The sequence below is a fragment of the Chiloscyllium plagiosum genome, unplaced genomic scaffold, assembly GCF_037043375.1.
Source record: "Chiloscyllium plagiosum isolate Xiang-an unplaced genomic scaffold, Cpla_swu_hap1 HiC_scaffold_6, whole genome shotgun sequence".
Classification (NCBI taxonomy): domain Eukaryota; kingdom Metazoa; phylum Chordata; class Chondrichthyes; order Orectolobiformes; family Hemiscylliidae; genus Chiloscyllium; species Chiloscyllium plagiosum.
Window position 1 is genome coordinate 107,578,683 of NW_028270144.1, and position 19,040 is coordinate 107,597,722.

The 19,040-nt window shown below is 43.5% G+C and overlaps 2 protein-coding genes across 7 annotated transcripts in view; one reads left to right on the top strand and one right to left on the bottom strand.

The window, feature by feature from the left end:
- LOC122550856 (dicarboxylate carrier UCP2-like) overlaps positions 1 to 10,923 on the top strand; it is a 34,915-nt gene extending 23,992 nt beyond the window's left edge. The window contains exon 7 of the mRNA XM_087988328.1: positions 10,788 to 10,923. Within this exon, the coding sequence (XP_087844454.1) occupies positions 10,788 to 10,890 (103 nt within the window). The 3' untranslated portion in view covers positions 10,891 to 10,923. The remainder of the gene's footprint in view (positions 1 to 10,787) is intronic.
- The window catches only part of c2cd3 (C2 domain containing 3 centriole elongation regulator), a 222,277-nt gene that overhangs the window by 43,975 nt on the left and 159,262 nt on the right, over positions 1 to 19,040 (bottom strand). For 4 of the 6 annotated variants that reach the window (XM_087988325.1, XM_043692201.2, XM_087988323.1 and 1 more), the window contains one exon: positions 8,150 to 11,315. The exons of the other annotated variants lie outside the window; for them this stretch is intronic. In XM_087988325.1, the coding sequence (XP_087844451.1) occupies positions 11,175 to 11,315 (141 nt within the window). In that variant the 3' untranslated portion in view covers positions 8,150 to 11,174. Of the gene's footprint in view, positions 1 to 8,149; positions 11,316 to 19,040 lie in introns of those variants that run through there. 6 annotated transcript variants of the gene reach the window in all.

The window sequence follows — 19,040 nt, forward strand, 5'->3', positions numbered from 1 at the left end:
GACAGATTAGGTCAGCATGCTCACTTCTCAGGGACATAATTTTTGTGACTTCAATAAGTTTACTATAATACCTTTTGTACATAGTTTAAACAGAACTAGCCTTAAATTCTGCCAGTTTTGATTGATGCAATCCTTCTAACATGGTGTAACAATCACCTGTTCATTTTTGACTGACCTAACCAATGAAATTGTATTAGTGAAATTGTAAGTGTGGGGTTGAGTGACAGCTGGAGAGTAGGGATCACACTCACTCACTCATGTTAATTGAATTTTAACATGTTACAGAACCTAGTTGACAGATGGAAAAATACAATTATTTGTCTGCCCAGGATCAGTAGGCAGAATCTTTCTGTTCTCCTGAACAAGGGGCAAAGATACCCACTCAAGGGATGCATGGTACAAACTGGCATAAACATGGAGAGTGCATTAGGAGTTGACTACAATTTGAACTCTGTGAAGTTGATGCAACATTTGCATTCAGACAATGCAGGAGAGCAGGAAATCATTCCAAATATAGACCAAAGCAAAGTGGTCTTTTCTTTGTGGTGCAAATTCACTGATTGTGGCACAGGATTTCTTTCAATTTGAGGTATTTATCTGTTGATCTTGATGAAGGACACCAAGTGAACTTAAACTACAAAATAAATGTCCTCTGTGTGTCAGCTTGCACCCCAAGTGTATACTACACTCTTCCTCAATATCCTCTCATGTCTTCCTCAGGCTCGGTGTACTGTGACATTTTCATGCAGTGACATTTTAAGCCATATTTTGTCTCAAAAACACTGAACGACAACTAAAATAAAAGCAAAATATTGTTGATGCTTGAAATCTGAAATAGAAAAAAACAAAATGCAGGAAAATTCAGCAGACTGGGCATCATCTGTGGAGAGAGAAATGCAATTAACTATTCCAGTACGACTCTTCAGAACTGGGTTTCATCCCGATGAAAGAGGAAGCTGGTGGTTGTGGGTGGGGAATGGCAGAAGGAAGGACATCTATGTGTCCACAAAAGCAAGATACAGATTGGCACAGGCAAAAAAAAATGAAATAAAATGGACGAGAAAGTTCACAATCTGAAGTCGTTGATCTCGATGTTGAGTCCAGAGGTCTGTAAAGTGCCAAACTGGAAGATGAAGCATTGTTACTCATGTTTGGAAAGGCAATCTATTCATAAAGCCTCTATTATTACAAAGAGATGTACAAAAAAGGTGTAGGTTTTAGATTAGATTCCCTACAGTGTAGAAACAGGCCCTTCGGCCTAACCAGTTCACACCGACCCTCTGAAGAACAACTCACCCAGACCCATTTCCCTCTGACTAATGCACCTAACACTATGGACAATTTAGCATAGCCAATTCACCTGACCTGCACATATTTGGACTGTGGGAGGAAACCAGAGCACCCGGAGGAAACCCACAGGGAGAATGTGCAAACTCCACACAGACAGTCACCCGAGGCTGGAATCAAACCTGGAACCCTGGTGCTGTGAGGCAGCAGTGCTAACCACTGAGTCACCATGCCGCCCTCAACAACATTGTCTGATTTCTTTTATCTGATGATGGTAAAACATCTCTCTTCCAAGGGATCAAGACCAAGAATAGTATTCATACATTATAATCTATTGTGACTTATACTTTTAGTTAATATTGTTTTTATACTGTTTCCATAGTGCTTTTTCTGAGCATTTTGCATTTGGGTCTTCAGGGTGTGGGTTTAGCACTTCTTTTCCTGTATTCTTAAATGTAAGGTTATTTAAATTTAACTGATATGGTAGGGGAGCCCAGGCCAGTGTGTTGTATTGTTTGCAGCACGTTGGAATTCCGAGTTGTTTCTAGCAGTCTGGATGACCAAATCTGTAGGATGTGCATCCAGTTTGAACAGCTTGAGCATCGGCTGGAGGTACAGAAGTGCATTCATGAGACTGAGGGCTATATGGATCACTCATTTTCTGAGGTGGTCACCCTGCAGACTAAGGAGCTTCAGGCAGAGTGGGAATGAGTGACCACTGGGCAGAGCAAAGGGGCAAGGCAGGCAGAGAAGAAAGCCCAAGAGGCCATTTCGCTTGGTATTCATTTTTCTGTGTTGGAAAACAATGGCAGTGAATGTTCCACTGGGGAACTCAGCAAGAGCAAAGTTCACAGCACTATGGGTGGCCAGCTACACAAGGGGGTTGGGAAAAAATCCAAGGGATATCCTGGTAGGCAACTCAAATTAATCAGGATAGTCATAGTGTAGAGGGATTAGAGGGAGCTGCTTTCTTGAAATGTATTCAGGAAACATTTTTTGTGTCAACATGTAGAAGATCCAACAAAGGATGGTGCTGTGCTGGAACTAATTCTGGAGAACAAAGCCAGACAGATGTTTCAGGTGACAGTGGGAGAGCATTTTAATGAAAGGGACCACAATATCGCTTTACAGCTGTTATGGAAATGGAAAGAAGATGGTCTGCCACAAAGGGTTTTGGACTGGGGCAAGGCAGATTGTGTCAAAATAAGGTAGGATCTGGCCAAAGTAGACTTGGGAACAGTTACTTGTGGGAAAATCTACAGCAGAACAGTAGGAGGCATTTAAAAAGGAAATGAGGAAAATACAGACCCAACCATTCCCATTAGGATGAAATGTAGAAGCAACAAGACCAGAGAACCCTGAATGTCTATGAATAATCAGATTAGAAGGAAACGAGAGGCTTTTAGCAATGATTGGATGCCCTCGTGAAGTTTAGAAAGTTCGGGGAGAACTTAAGAAAGCAACTGGGAGAGCAAAGAGGGGGCACGAAAAAGCACTGGTGGGTAAAATTCAAGAGAGTCCAAAAATCATCTTTAAGTATATGAAAGAGAAGAGGATAACCAGTGAAAGAGTAGGGCCCATTAGGGACCAGGAGAACAACCAAACAACAAGAGAACATGGGAGGGGTGTTAAATGAGTAAATCTGTTTTCACTTGGGGGGGGGGGCGGGAGATGTAGGAATTTGTGGGGAAGGACTGTGAGGCTCTTCAGCAAATTGACATAAGGAGTGAAGAGGTATTGGAGGTTTTGGTGGGCTTAAAAATGGTCAAATCCTCAGGTTGAGGTGTATAAGATTTTCAGTTGTATTCTAGGCAGCTGTGGAAGGTAAAGGAGGTAATTACAGGGGCCCTCACCCAAATTTTTAATTCCTTTCTGGCCATAGGGGAGGTACCAAAGGACTGGAAGACTTCTAATGTGCTTCCACTTTTCAAGAAGGGTGGTAGGGATAAACCAGGGAATTGCAGACCATTCTCACATCAGCGGTAGGGAAACTATGGAGACAGAGAGAGAGAGTTCTGAAAGCAAGAGTTAATCTCCACTTGGAGAGATAAGATTTGACTAGGGATAGTCAGCATGACTTTGTCAGAGGGATATCATGTCCAACAGATTTGATTGAATTTTTTGAGGTGACTAGGTATGTCAATGAGAATAGTGTAGTTGTGAAGTTTATACAGATTTCAGTAAAGTCTTTGGCAAAGTCCACATGGGAGGCTGATAAAGAAGGTAAAAGTACATGGGATCCAGGGTCACTTGCTAAGATGAATCCAAAATTGGCTTTGTGGAAGGAGACAGAGCGTGGTGATAGAAAGTTGCTTGTGTGACTGCATGCCAGTGTACAGTGACATACCATAGGGCTGAGTTCTGGGTCCCTTGTTGCACATGAACACATATATATAAAAATATAAATGAGGTGAAGATTTTGGCGGGGGAGGTGTGGACTGAAAACTATGTTTGCAGTACAGGGCGCCTGCCCCCCCACCCGCCCCAGTATCCGCAGATCCGGTTACCCCGATTTCATTTACCCGTGGTTTCCTTTGGCCCAAACATATAAAATAGAACATCCCAGAATCAGGGACCAGGAGGCTGGGAAGATACATTTCCCATTTAAATGAATGGGCTTGCTCCAATCGCAGTTTCAGCCTTCAGCGCTAGGTCCTGGAACGTATACCCTGCAGGTACGAGAGGGTCTAATGTAGATGCAAAACTTGGCTTTGTGACTGACAGTCAGGAATGTCTTAGGTTAAAGGAAGACTGGTTGGTCTGACAGTTAGATGGCATTTAACGTTGAAATGTGTGAGGTAATGTGTTTTGGAAGAAAAGACACAGAAATATTTAATGAATGGCAGTATGGTAGGAAACTCAGAGGGATCTTCAGGTGCTTGTCCATAAATGCCTGATGGCAACAGGACAGTATAATAGACTGGTTAAGAAAGCAAAACGAGCATTTGCTTTTATCAGTCATGTCATAGATTATAACAGCAGGGAGGTAATGCTGGACCTGTACGGAACTTTGGTTAGGCCACAGCTGAGGTACCATGTACAGTTACTGTCAAAGTGTTACCTTGGATGGAGCATTTCAGCTTTGAAGGGAGGCTGGATAAGCTCAGTTTATTTTCTTTCGAACAGAGAAAGCTGACGGGGTGGGACCTGATTGAAGTATGTAAGATTATGAGAGGCATGGGCACAGTGGATAGAAAGCAGTTGTACCTCTTAACTGAAGGATGGTGTGAATCAGGAATGCACAGCTTTGCAGGGTAGTACAGGTGGGAAACCTCACAAACTTTAAAATATACATGGATGAATACTGGAAATGGCTCATAGTCTTAGACGCAATGACAAGTGTCAGCAAGTCAGATTAGTATAGATAGGTCAGTGTCGAAAAGTGTGGTACTGGAAAAGCACAGCATTGGAGGAGCAGGACAGTTGAAGTTTCGGGCATAAGCTCTTCATGAGGAATGTCAGTGTAGACTTGATCAGCCAAAGGACTCTTCTCTGGTGTAAAACTATGACTCTAAATCTCAAACAAGAACAGATGCTGGAAATCTGAACTGGAGATCAGAAATTCAATGTGAGGAACTATAGATACAAATCAAAATTCTACTTGTTACAATGACCAGGCGTAGTAAAAATTCAATAATTAATTTATTCAACAGTGTAAAGATTGGGTACACTTGCAGAACAAAGGGTGGAATCTGCAATGTCTAATGAGATTAATTAGTCATTTATTTTAGAAACTATGATAAACTGACATCAATTTGTATAAATTATACAAAGTTCACCAGTGTTTACATGTATAAAGATGTCCATTATGTACAACAATGTAAAAACATATCAACAGTGGTAATTACAATACTAGGGGAGAAAGTGAGGTCTGCAGATGCTGGAGATCAAAGTTGAAACTTTATTGCTGGAACAGCACAGCAGGTCAGGCAGCATCCAGGGAACAGGAGATTCGACGTTTCGGGCACAGGCCCTTCTTCAGGAATAAGCAGAGAGCGTTCAGCAGGAGAAGATAAAAGGTAGGGAGGAGGGACTTGGAGGAGGGGTGTTGGAAATGTGATAGGTGGAAAGAGGTCAAGGTGAGGGTGATAGGTCGGAGTAGGATGGAGGCGGAGAGGTCAAGAAGAAGACTGCAGGTCAGGAAGGCGGTGCCGGGCTGGAGGGATTCGGCTGAGACAAGGTGGGGGGAGGGGGGATGAAGAAACTGGTGAAGTCCAAGTTCATCCCCTGTGGTTGGAGGGTTCCCAGTCGGAAGATAAGACGCTCCTCCTCCGACCGTCGCGTTGTTGTGGTTTGGCGGTGGATGAGTCCAATGACCTGCATATCCTCGGTGGAGTGGGAGGGGGAGTTGAAATGCTGTGCTACAGGGTGGTTGGGTTGGTTCGTCCGGGTGGCCCAGAGGTGCTCTCTGAATCGCTCCGCAAGTAGGCAGCCTGTCTCCCCAATATAGAGGAGGCCGCAGCGGATGCAGTAGATGATGTGGGTGGAGGTGCAGGTGAATCTGTGGCGGATATGGAAGTTTCCTTTGGGGCCTTGGAGAGAAGTGAGGGGGGAGGTGTGGGCGCAAGTGTTGCACCTCCTGCGGTTGCAAGGGAAGGTGCCGGGAGTGGAGGTTGGGTCGGTGGGGGGTGTGGATCTGACAAGGGAGTCGCGGAGGGAGTGGTCTCTACGGAAAGCTGATAGGGGAGGGGAGGGAAATATATCCTTGGTGCTGGGGTCTGTTTGGAGGTGGCGAAAGTGACGGCGGATGATGCGCTGTACATGGAGATTGGTGGGGTGGTAGGTGAGGACCAGTGGGGTTCTGTCCTGGTGGCGGTTGGAGGGGCGGGGCTCAAGGGCGGAGGAGCGGGAAGTGGAGGAGATGCGGTGGAGGGCACCGTCGACCACGTCGGGGGGGAAATTGCGGTCCTTGAAGAAGGAGGCCATCTGTGTTGTACGTATTTTGAACTGGTCCTCCTGGGAGCAGATGCGGCGGAGACGAAGGAATTGGGAGAATGGGATGGCGTTTTTACAGGGGGCAGGATGGGAGGAGGTGTAGTCCAGGTAGCTGTGGGAGTCGGTTGGTTTGTAGTAGATGTCCGTGTTGATTCGGTCGCCTGAGATAGAAACAGAAAGGTCTAGGAAGGGGAGGGAGGAGTCCGAGACTGTCCAGGTGAATTTGAGGTCGGGGTGGAAGGTGTTAGTGTAGTGGATGAACTGTTCAACCTCCTCGTGGGAGCACGAGGTAGCGCCGATACAGTCATCAATGTAGCGAAGGAAAAGATGGGGGGTGGGGCCAGTGTAGTTGCGGAAGATGGATTGTTCCACATACCCTACGAAGAGGCAGGCATAGCTGGGGCCCATGCGGGTGCCCATGGCTGCTCCTTTTGTTTGGAGAAATGAAATACTGTTTGTTTTGTTTTCTTTCCAATCCTCCCACTTTCTCCAAACAAAAGGAGTAGCCATGGGCACCCGCATGGGCCCCAGCTATGCCTGCCTCTTCGTAGGGTATGTGGAACAATCCATCTTCCGCAACTACACTGGCCCCACCCCCCATCTTTTCCTTCGCTACATTGATGACTGTATCGGCGCTACCTCGTGCTCCCACGAGGAGGTTGAACAGTTCATCCACTACACTAACACCTTCCACCCCGACCTCAAATTCACCTGGACAGTCTCGGACTCCTCCCTCCCCTTCCTAGACCTTTCTGTTTCTATCTCAGGCGACCGAATCAACACGGACATCTACTACAAACCAACCGACTCCCACAGCTACCTGGACTACACCTCCTCCCATCCTGCCCCCTGTAAAAACGCCATCCCATTCTCCCAATTCCTTCGTCTCCGCCGCATCTGCTCCCAGGAGGACCAGTTCAAAATACGTACAACACAGATGGCCTCCTTCTTCAAGGACCGCAATTTCCCCCCCGACGTGGTCGACGGTGCCCTCCACCGCATCTCCTCCACTTCCCGCTCCTCCGCCCTTGAGCCCCGCCCCTCCAACCGCCACCAGGACAGAACCCCACTGGTCCTCACCTACCACCCCACCAATCTCCATGTACAGCGCATCATCCGCCGTCACTTTCGCCACCTCCAAACAGACCCCAGCACCAAGGATATATTTCCCTCCCCTCCCCTATCAGCTTTCCGTAGAGACCACTCCCTCCGCGACTCCCTTGTCAGATCCACACCCCCCACCGACCCAACCTCCACTCCCGGCACCTTCCCTTGCAACCGCAGGAGGTGCAACACTTGCGCCCACACCTCCCCCCTCACTTCTCTCCAAGGCCCCAAAGGAAACTTCCATATCCGCCACAGATTCACCTGCACCTCCACCCACATCATCTACTGCATCCGCTGCGGCCTCCTCTATATTGGGGAGACAGGCTGCCTACTTGTGGAGCGATTCAGAGAGCACCTCTGGGCCACCCGGACGAACCAACCCAACCACCCTGTAGCACAGCATTTCAACTCCCCCTCCCACTCCACCGAGGATATGCAGGTCATTGGACTCATCCACCGCCAAACCACAACAACGCGACGGTCGGAGGAGGAGCGTCTTATCTTCCGACTGGGAACCCTCCAACCACAGGGGATGAACTTGGACTTCACCAGTTTCTTCATTCCCCCCTCCCCCCACCTTGTCTCAGCCGAATCCCTCCAGCCCTGCACCGCCTTCCTGACCTGCAGTCTTCTTCTTGACCTCTCCACCTCCATCCTACTCCGACCTATCACCCTCACCTTGACCTCTTTCCACCTATCACATTTCCAACGCCCCTCCTCCAAGTCCCTCCTTCCTACCTTTTATCTTCTCCTGCTGAACGCTCTCTGCTCATTCCTGAAGAAGGGCCTGTGCCCGAAACGTCAAATCTCCTGTTCCCTGGATGCTGCCTGACCTGCTGTGCTGTTCCAGCAATAAAGTTTCAACTAATTACAATACTAAGCATATTTGTTATTTTAGAGTTCCTTTTGTGATATACAGTCCAATAGCATTTAGGAAACAGGAGATTATCGCATTGTAACAGTATTTCATTGAAACATGCAAAGTTCCTGCACGTCTGAAAGGGTAGATTTATGAAAGATGCTTCCCTTGGCATGTGATCCAGAACGAAGGAGCACCATCTCAGAATAACAGGCAAACTATTTAAGTCTGAGATTAGGAGGAATTTCTTCACTCAGAGGGTGGTGAATCTTCGGAATTACCCAGCTCAAAGGGCTACATAGGATCAATCATTATGTTCAAAACAGAAATCAATGAATTTCTAGATACTGGAAATATCAAACAATATGGGAATAATGTGGGAAGACAGCACTGAAAATAGGAGATTAGTTATGATGTAGCTGAATCATGGAGCATGCTCCTATTCCTAATGCAAGTCAATCAGAGCAACAGGATGTTCCAACTGGTTTCAGTAAATCAGACAACTGTATGACAAAGAAAACAAAAAAGTACCACATTGAAAAATAATTTATTGTCCTGTGATACTTCTGAAAAACCAAAGACATATTTTTAACTAATACAAATGTATGTTAAAATTTAATAGCTTATTATACAAAATTTAATTTCGTACAAATACAAATAGATTAAAACAATGCCAACTAAATGAAGTCCTCCCATCCATTTACATGAAAGCAATTAGCTGCCCTAAGATTTTGACATTCTGTACTTACAGCACAGACCTTATTTAAAAGAACATAGAGCAGAGTGCAATGTGTCCAAATTTGCTGACAATAAGGAGGCATTTTATGATGAGGATATAAGAAATCTATCGGGTATATAGATAGGTTGAGCAAAAGTTCAGCAGATGGAGATTAATGTCGGGAAGTGCGAGGTCATACACTTTGTCAGGAAAAATAAGAAACTCTAATTTAAATTGAGACAGATTCTAAAAATGTGCAGCAGAATGATCTGCATATTATTGTACATGAAACACAATAAATTAGCCTGCAGATATACAAAGTAATTAAACAGGCAAATGGAATTCTGGCCATTTTTGTTGGTTTTAGAATTTAAAAGCAGGGAAGTCTTGTTCCAACTGTACAAGATTTTGACTAGGCTGCACTGGCAAGTACTGTGTACAGTTGTGGTCTCTGTATTTGAAAAGGAATATTTTATAACTGGAGGTAGTTCAAAAGAGATTCAGCATGCTGATTTCTGAATGAAGGGATTTACTTATGACTAAACTAGTTATTCATTAGCGTTTAGAAGAACAAGGGGTGATCTTAATGTAACATACTCTGAGGAGGCTTGACAAGGAAGATGTCAAGGAGAAGCTTTCACTAGTGAGGTAATCTCAAATTAAGGAACATAGTTACAGAATAAGGGGACACATTTAAAACTGAGATGCAAAGTAATTTCTTCTCCTAGAAGGTATGGAATGTCTACAATTCTCTATCACAGAGAATTGTGGAGGCTAGATCACAAAATATTTAAAAAGATAGATACATTTTTGAAATATCAGGGAGTTGAAGTCTATGGAGAAAGAGGGATTGAAGCCTGGGCAGAACCATCATTACTTTATTGAATGGCCTACTCCTGCTCCTATTTTGTATGTATTATTAATTTATTAATAATGGTCCAATTTGCTTCTTGTTGGCACTACAAAACAATGTTACCAAGTGTACATCTGAAAGGCACGGAGTCATCTTCCTCTTTCTTATACAATAAAGGCCAAACAAGTACATTGCAGATTGAAATGGTAGATTAATGTTAAAGCTGAAGTACAGGAAAGGAGACACTAGTGATTGTGAATACACCCCAGGGGACAGTGGCTTTCCCTTATTATATAATCCAATATAACAATGTAAAAAAATTATACAACTATTCCTCAAATAGATAATCAAACTGGATTAGAGGTTTGAAAAAAGTAACACCCATTTAAAGTCTGGTTCATTTGTTCCTGCATAATGGTTTTTATTGCAAAGTAAATAGCGGTTCTGAGAATGCACCCAGTCGCAACAATTATATTATGAAGAGGAATAAAACAATTATCCATTGCTGATTGCTGACTAGTTCATCCTGAAATAAGCAATCGATTCAGGCATTTTCTCCCCCCCCCCCCGCCCCCCAAAATGTCATACGGACTAACACTATAAGTTCACTTATTTTAATGTAACGGTATCCCTGTCTATCTCATACTTTTCTATTATTCCGAGTGTTCAGCTTCACATACTCAGTGTATGTGCTCCAGTTACTGAGGTACTTCTGTGAATTCATGAGTGCAAGTTCCCAGTGCAAGCATTAGAATCCTGTATAGCTAAGGTTATGGAGACTTAAACATCTCATTGTAAAGGTTTGGGAGAGGAGAATAGATTGCTTATGCAATTTGAGCTATTTAAACAGATTATATGTACCAGAACAATAATGGTTGGAAAATCCTATAAGTGGGCAATGAAAACACTGCATTGAAGTAAGTGCTGTAACTTTATTATTTCAGTGCTTTATGAAGTGGGGAATGTAGAAAATGTACTGTCTTGCTCATTTGGGCCATATGCTTAACACTGCCCATCATCTGTTTCAGGCTGCTTAGCACATCACTTATGATGCTGTGGAAGAAGGAAGATAAATTTCCATGGGTAATGAGGAAGATGGAAATTCAAACATTGTACTTACATCACAAGTAAAATCTCTGTGTACTATCATTCATAAGAAAGCAGAACTTCTAGACCAAAAAGGCTGAACCGATATGCAATAATACATGATAACTACATTTGTATTTTCTTTCCAGAAGCAAAGGGTATCATTGGTAATAAACTTTATTCCATTCAACGTTCAGGTCTCATTAGCAAAAAGCAAATAATTCTAGACCCAGCATTAAAAGTCATGGGAAATTTATGTGGACATCTTCAATTTTAGTTGTGAATTATGTTACCGATTCTAAAATTGTATTAAAATGAATTACTTTTTTTCAGCTTTCTTCTGTAAAGTGCCCTGCAAAAATCTTAGCAATTCTTTCAGTTTCTTCCTTTGGTAGTTCAGTCGGTGTTAATCTTGGTTTTGGACGATTGCTGCGCCAGGAACTGGTTCTATTCAGACTTGAAACTTTATTCTGAGAAGAGGAATTTAGGAAACATTTTAGAAGGCACATGTTCAAAAATGAACAAATGTGGTTTTCCACTCTTCGTAATTCTTGTATTCTATGCCTCTATGAATAATGCCCAGGATGTTGCATGTTTTTGTTGCCTGCTTTGCCATCTTAATTCCTTATGAACACATACAGTACAGTCCCTGTACTCTTGCAACCCTTAATTTTAACTCTCTCCTTGTACTTTGTATCAAAATGTATTACCAAAGTTTGTTCACATTGATCTTAAATCTCCAATCTATCTACCCACTCTATCAAAATTGTCTCATAGAATCATAGAACTCTATAATGTGGAAGCAGGCCAATCGGCCCACCAAAGAGCATCCCACCCAGACCCACCCTTATCCACTGAATTTTATATGGCTAATTCACCTAACTTACACAATGCTGGACACGATGGACACTTTGACATGATCAATTTACCTAACCTGCACATCTTTGAACTAGGGAAGGAAACCAGAACACCCAGAGCAAACCCATGTTGACTCAGGGAGAATGTGCAAACTCCACACAGTCACCCAAGGTTGGAATTGAACCTCGATAAAATGTTACATGGACTGACTGCCTACAGATTGTGTGCTTTCTGAAAAAAAAAAGTATCTGCACATACAAATTCACCCCACAGACTTATATGTGTGTGCGTGCGTGTGTGTGCATGTGGGGAAGTATGAGAGTATGTGTACTTGATAAATTATTTGTGCAAGTGTGATGGAGTATATGCCTGTGAGAGGATATGTGTGTGTGTGTGTGTGTGTGAGACCATGTGTATGAAAGCATGTCTATGCGGCTGTGACCTTGTATGCGTGCGAGACAGAAACAAAGAGCGTGTGTGTCTGCTTGTGTGTGTGGTGTAGTGGGGTCACCTGTAGTGTGACATGAATCAGAGATCCCCATTGAGGTCATCTCCATGGGTGCTGAACTTGGCTATCAGTCTCTACTCAGCCATCCTGCGTTATTGCGTAACCTGAAATCCGCCTTGGAAGACGGTCACCCAAAGATCTGAGGCTGAAGGTCCCTGACCACTGAAGTGTTCCCTGACTGGGAGGGAACATCCATCTGGCGATTGTTACGCAATGTCCGTTCATCCTTTGTCGTAGCATCTGCTTGGTCTTGCCAATATACCATTCTTTGGCACATCCTTGCCTGCAGCGTATGAGATAGACAATGTTGGCTGAGTCACATGAGTACCTGCCATGTACATGGTGGGTGGTGTCCCCACATGTAATGGTTGTATCCATGTTGATACACTGACACATCTTGCAGTGGTTGCCACGACAAGGTTGAATGGTGTTGTGGTCGATGTTGTCTTAAAGGCTGGGCAAGTTGCTGCGAGCAATAGCCTGTCTAAGGTTTGGCGGTTAGAGTCAAAGAGATGTACAGCATGGAAACAGACCCTTCGGTCCAATCCATCCACGCCGACCAGATATCCCAACCCAATCTAGTCCCACTTGCCAGCACTCACCCCATATCCCTCTAAACCCTTCCTATTCATTTACCCATCCAAATGCCTTTTAAATGTTGCAATTGTACCAGCCTTCAACACATCCTCTGGCACTCATTCCATACATGTACCATTCTCTGTGTGAAAAAGGTGCCCCGTAGGTCTCTTTTATATCTTTCCCCTCTCAACCTAAACCTATGCCCTTTAGTTCTGGACTCCCCCACTCCAGGGAAAAGACCTTGTCTATTTATTCTATCCATGCCCTTCATAATTTTGTAAACCTCGATAAGGGCACCCCTCAGCCTCTGATGCTCCAGGGAAACCCGCCCCAGCCTATGCAACCTCTACCTTTTGCTCAAATACTCCAACCCTGGCAACATCCTTGTAAATCTTTTCTGAACCCTTTCACGTTTCACAACATCCTTCCGATAGGAAGGAGACCAGAATTGCATGCAATATTCCAACAGTGGCCTAACCAATGTCCAGTACAGCCAGAACATGACCTCCCAACCCCTATCCTCAATGCACTGACCAATAAAGGAAAGCATACCAAACGCCTTCTTCACTATCCTATCTATCTGCTACTCTACTTTCAAGGAACTACGAACCTGCACTCCAAGGTCTCTCTGTTCAGTAACACTCCCCAGGACATTACCATTAAGTGTACAAGTCCCGCTCTGATTTGCTTTTCCAAAATGCAGCACCTTGCATTTATCTAAATTAAACTCCATTTGCCACTCCTCAGACCATGTGTCCATCTGATCAAGATCCCGTTGTAATCTGAGGTTACCTTCTTCGTTGTCCACTACACCTCCAATTTTGGTGTCATATGCAAACTTACGAACTATACCTTGTATGTTCACATCCAAATCATTTATATAAATGACAAAAGTAGTGGACCCAGTAAAGTAGTGATCCTTGTGGTACTCCACTGGTCACAGGCCTTCATTCTGAAAAGCGACCTTCCACCCTCCTCTGTCTTCTAACTTCGAGCCTGTTCTGTATCCAAAATGGCTAGTTCTCCCTGTATTCCATGACCTAACCTTACTAACAAGTCTCCCATGAGGAACCTTGTTGAACGCCTTACTGAAGTCCACAAAGATCACATCTACCGCTCTGCCCTCATCAATCGTCTTTGTTACTTTTACAAAAAACTCTATCAAGTTCGTGAGACATGATTTCCCACACCGAAAGCCACATGTTGACTATCCAAAATCAGTCCTTGCCTTTCCAAATGCATATAAATCCTGTCTCTCAGGATTCTCTCCAACAACTTGCCCATCACCGATGCCAGGCTCACCGGTCTATAGTTCCCTGGCTTGTCCTTACTACCTTTCTTAAATAGTGGCATCACGTTAGCCAACCTAGAGTCTTCCAGCACCTCACCTATGACTATCGATGATACAAATATCTCAGCAAGAGGCCTAGCAATCATTTCTCTTGCTTCCCACAGAGTTCTAGGGTACACCTCATCGGGTCCTGGGGATTTATCCATTTTTAAACGTTTCAAGAAATCCAGTACCACCGCCTCTAATACGGACATTTTTCAAGATGCCACCATTTCCCCACATGCCATGTCTTCGATGTCCTTCTCCACAGTAAACACTAATGCAAAATAATTGTTTAGTATCTCCCCCATCTCCTATGGCTCCACACGTAGGCTGCCTTGCTGATCTTTAAGGAGCCCTATTCTCTCCCTAGTTACCCTTTTGTCCTTAAGGTATTTATAAAAACCCTTTGGATTCTCCTTAACCCTATTTGCCAAAGCTATCTCATGTCCCCTTTATACCCTCCTGATTTCCCTCTTACGTATACTGCTACTGCCTTAATACTCTTCTAAGAATTCACGATCTATCATGTCTCTACCTGACATATGCTTCCTTCTGTTTCTGAACTAAAACCTCAGTTCCTCTAGTCATCCTGCATTCCCTTCACCTACTAGCCTTGCCTTTCACCCTAACAGGAATATACTGTCTCTGGACTCTCGTTCTCTCATTTTTGAAGGATTCCCATTTTCCAGTCATCCCTTGACCTGCGAACATCTGCTCCCAATCAGCTTTTGAAAGTTCTTGCTAAATGCTGTCGAAATTAACCTCCCTCCAATTCAGAACTTCAACATTTAGATCCGGTCTAACCTTTCCCATCACTACTTTAAAACTAATAGACTCATGGTCGCTAGCACCAAACTGTGTCCCCACTGACACCTCAGTCATCTGTCCTTGCTTATTTCCCAAGAGGAGGTTTCGCACCTTCTCTACTAGGTACATCCACATACTGAATCAGAAAGTGTTATTGTATACACTTAACAAATTCTTCTCCATCTAAACCCTTAACACCATGGCATTGCCAATGCATGTTTGGAAAGTTAAAATCCCCTAACATAAGCACCTTATTATTCTTACAGATAACGGAAATCTCCTTACAAATTTGTTTCTCAATTTCCCACTGACTACTGGGTGTCTATAATACAATCCCAATAAAGTGATCATCCCTTTCTTATTTCTCAGTTCCACCCAAATAACTTGCCTGGATGTATTCCCAGGAATATCCTCCCTAAGTACTGCAGTAATGCTAACCCTTGTCAAAAACACCACTCCCCCTCTTAACTTGCCCCCTCTTTCTATCCTTCCTATAGCATTTGTATCCTGGAACATTAGCTGCCAGTCGTGTCCACCCACAATCCACGCTTCTGTAATTGCTATGATAGCCCAGTCCCATGTTCCTAACCATGCCCTGAGTTCATCTGCCTTCCCTGTTAGGCCTCTTGCATTGAAGTAAATGCAATTTAATTCATCAGTCCCACCTTGTTCCTGTTTGACTTGCTTGCTTTCCCAACTGTACCAGTCTTAGATTGATCTCTTTCCTCATTATTTCTCTAGGTCCTCCCCCCAACAGACATTACTAGTTTAAATTTTCCGAGCAACTCTAGCTAATCTCTGCCAGTATATTAGTCCAGAGGCACAGGTCACTTCTACCCCAGAAGAGATTCCAATGATCCAAAAATGTGAATCCTTCTCCCATACACCAGCTCCTCAGCCACACATTCATCTGCTCTATTATCCTAGTCCTACCCTCACTAGCTCGTAGTACTGGGAGTAATACAGATAGTACTACCCTCAAGGACCTCCTTTTTGAATTCCTGCCTAACTTTCTATATTTTTCCTTCAGAATCTCATCCACTTCCCTTCCTATGATATTAGCTCCAATGTGTACAATGACTCTGGTCCCTCTCCCCTTTGAGAATATTCTGCACCTTCTCTGAGACATCCTTGACCCTGTCACCAGGGAGGCAACACACCATTCTGATTTTTTGCTGCTGGCCACAGAAATGCCTGTCTGTGCCTCTGACTAGAGAGTCCCCTATCATAATCAATTGTACCCATCATTACATTTGATACCAAAACCTGGCTGCTCTTGCTACATTCCAGTGAATCCATTATCCACCACATTTTCCAAAAACAGCATACCTGTTTGAAATGGGGATAGCCACAGAAGACGCCTGCACTACCTGCCTCCCTTTCCTGGAGTTAATCCATCTACCTGACTGTATCTGCGGCTTTTCTCCTTCCTCTAACTTCCATCCATCACACTTCCTAGCTCTTGGAAATTCCTCATTGCCTCTAACTGCCGCTCCAACCAATCCACACAGTCCGATAGGATTTGCAACCAAAGACACATCCTGCAGACATAATCATCAGTAACATGGAAACTCTCCCTAAACTCCAACTGGAAGAGCATATCACTCTGCTAAAGACCCTCTTTGCTCCATCACAATTTAAAGACCCAGAAAATAGCACCATCATTTAGCGCTAAAAAAGTGCTCCAGGCTAACTTAGCACTTATGGTTTATATTTTAAAATTTAATCAAGAGACAGATCTCAATAAAACATATAATCACGAAGGAACCTGCTCTACTCACTACTGAAGACTTGCAGCAACGTTACATGGTAAAAACGATGCACTTATCTTTTCCTGTGCTGTGAGCTCACCCACACAGGTTTCTCCAAGGTCAAATGTAAATTTCACTGTTTGTTAATTTTTCCAAGACGCACTCCATTGTCCAGAGATATATGGACTCAAACAGCAAAGGCAGTAACTGTACAGATTCACTGCTGTGTCAGTTAGGTGTGGAGGTTTCTTTCTCCCTCTCCTTCACTGACCATGTGCTCACTACCTTTTATCTGTCTTTCTCCTTTTAGAAGTTCCGTTGTTTTGATCTTTTTTCCTCCAAAGTTCCAAAGTGCAACAGCATAGAAAACAGTAATTGCTGCTCCTGGAATTTGAGGAGATGACTTCAATTATTCACAATACACCATGGACAAAAAGAACATTGGGTATGAGTGAGTGGACACTTCAGCCAAAAATATGTCATGGGGCTGTACATGTTCTTCTGCCAACTGTGCATGGGAAGGGCAGTAACAACTGAGGCGAATTGAACAGAAAGGTTAGGGCTGTCCAGGTATCAGGGGTTAAAGGATGATTGAGAAACATAAGAATAAGCCTCTAATCATTACTATTTATTTGGAAACAGTAGCAAAATCAATGATGCATCCATTGGAACATATTGAGCAGCAGGACTTGCTCCATGTGATTGAAGTCTTGGATGGTGATGGGAAAGAAGGAAGATATTGGTTAAAATGATAAATTTGGTAGAAATTGAGCGGTGAGGTAGGTGAAAAATATTTGAAAAAGTGAATAGTTGCTTGATTGGGTGACAGGAGAAAGAGTTTGGGAGGAAAGAATAGTTCACTGAAAAAAGTCGAAGAAAGAGAGAATATTATGTAGGCTTTTGACCAAGTGCGAGACAAAACATGGATGTAAACAGAAACAATATTATTTTTTGGATATAACAAACAATAGGCAAGACAAGTTGCAATGAATAAACAGAATGGGAAGGAAAATGAAATAATAGCTCAAAACATCATTTTCACAATTCCCTTCCTCAAGATCGGCAAAGTAAATTACAATAGAAATGCTCATAGTCAATTCCTTTGCATCAGATTGCAGAGTACAAGGTTGTTATAAGGGAATCAGGAAGGCCAATGGAATGTTGGCCCTTAGTTCAAGGAGGATGAAGGAGAAAAGTAGAGAAGTTCAATTGCAACTGTACAAAATGCTGGTGAGACCACATGTGGAGTACTGTGAGCATTTCTATCCCCTTATTTAAGGAAAGATATAATTTCATTGGAGGCAATTCAGAGTAGATACACGAGGATGATCTCTGGTATGAAGGGAAAGTCTTATAAACAGACCCAGGTTTGATTCCACCCCTGGGCAACTGTCTGCGTAGGTTTCCTCCTACAGTACAAAGATGTGAGGGCTAGGTGGATTGGCTATGCTAAACTACCCATAGTGTCCAGGGATGTACAGGTTACGTGCATTAGCAATGGGAAATGCAGGGTTACAGGGATAGGAGTGTATCTGGGTGGGATGCTCTCTGGAGGGTCATGTGCAATCAACAGGCTAAATGGCCTGCTTTCACACTGTAGGGATTCTAAAATTCTTCTTCTAAGGTTGGGACTCTACTCCTTGGAGTTTAGAAGCATGAGAGTTGATTTCATTGAAGGTTTCTTAAGAGACTTGATTGGGTAAACGCAGAAAAATAATGTTCCCATCTCATATGAGAATCTAAGACCAGAGGGCACAGTCTCAGAATAAAGGGACACAAATGTAAGACTGAGATAAGGAGGTACTTCTTCTTTCAGAGGGTTGAGAGCCTTTGGATCTCCTTGCCACAAAGAACTATGGGGAAAGAGTTCTTTTGTGTATTTAAGGCCCTGAGATAGATTCTTGATCAGTCGGGGAATCAAGAGTTATGTGGAAAAAGCAGGAAAGTGGATGTGAGGAATATTGGATCAGTCATAGTCCTACTGAATGGTGAAGCAGACTCGAGGATACAAATGGCAGACTTGCATTCCGATTTTTTATGGTCTAATCTCTTATAATGAATAGGGCTAGTGGAGGGGAACATGTGCCTGCAGTTGGAGGAGGTAAGGGAGGTCCTTAATGAATACTTTGCTTCAATATTCAGTACTGAGAGGGACCCTGACATTTATGAGGACAGCATGAGACAGGTTGATGCGCTCAAACAGATTGAGGTTAAGAAGGAGAATGTGCTGAAAATTTTGACAAACAGAAGGATTGATAAGTCTCCTGGGCCAGATGGACAATACCCAAGTTTACAACAGGAAATGAGGGAAAAGATTGCTGCACCTTTGACTATGATCTTTGCCTCTTCACTGTCCACT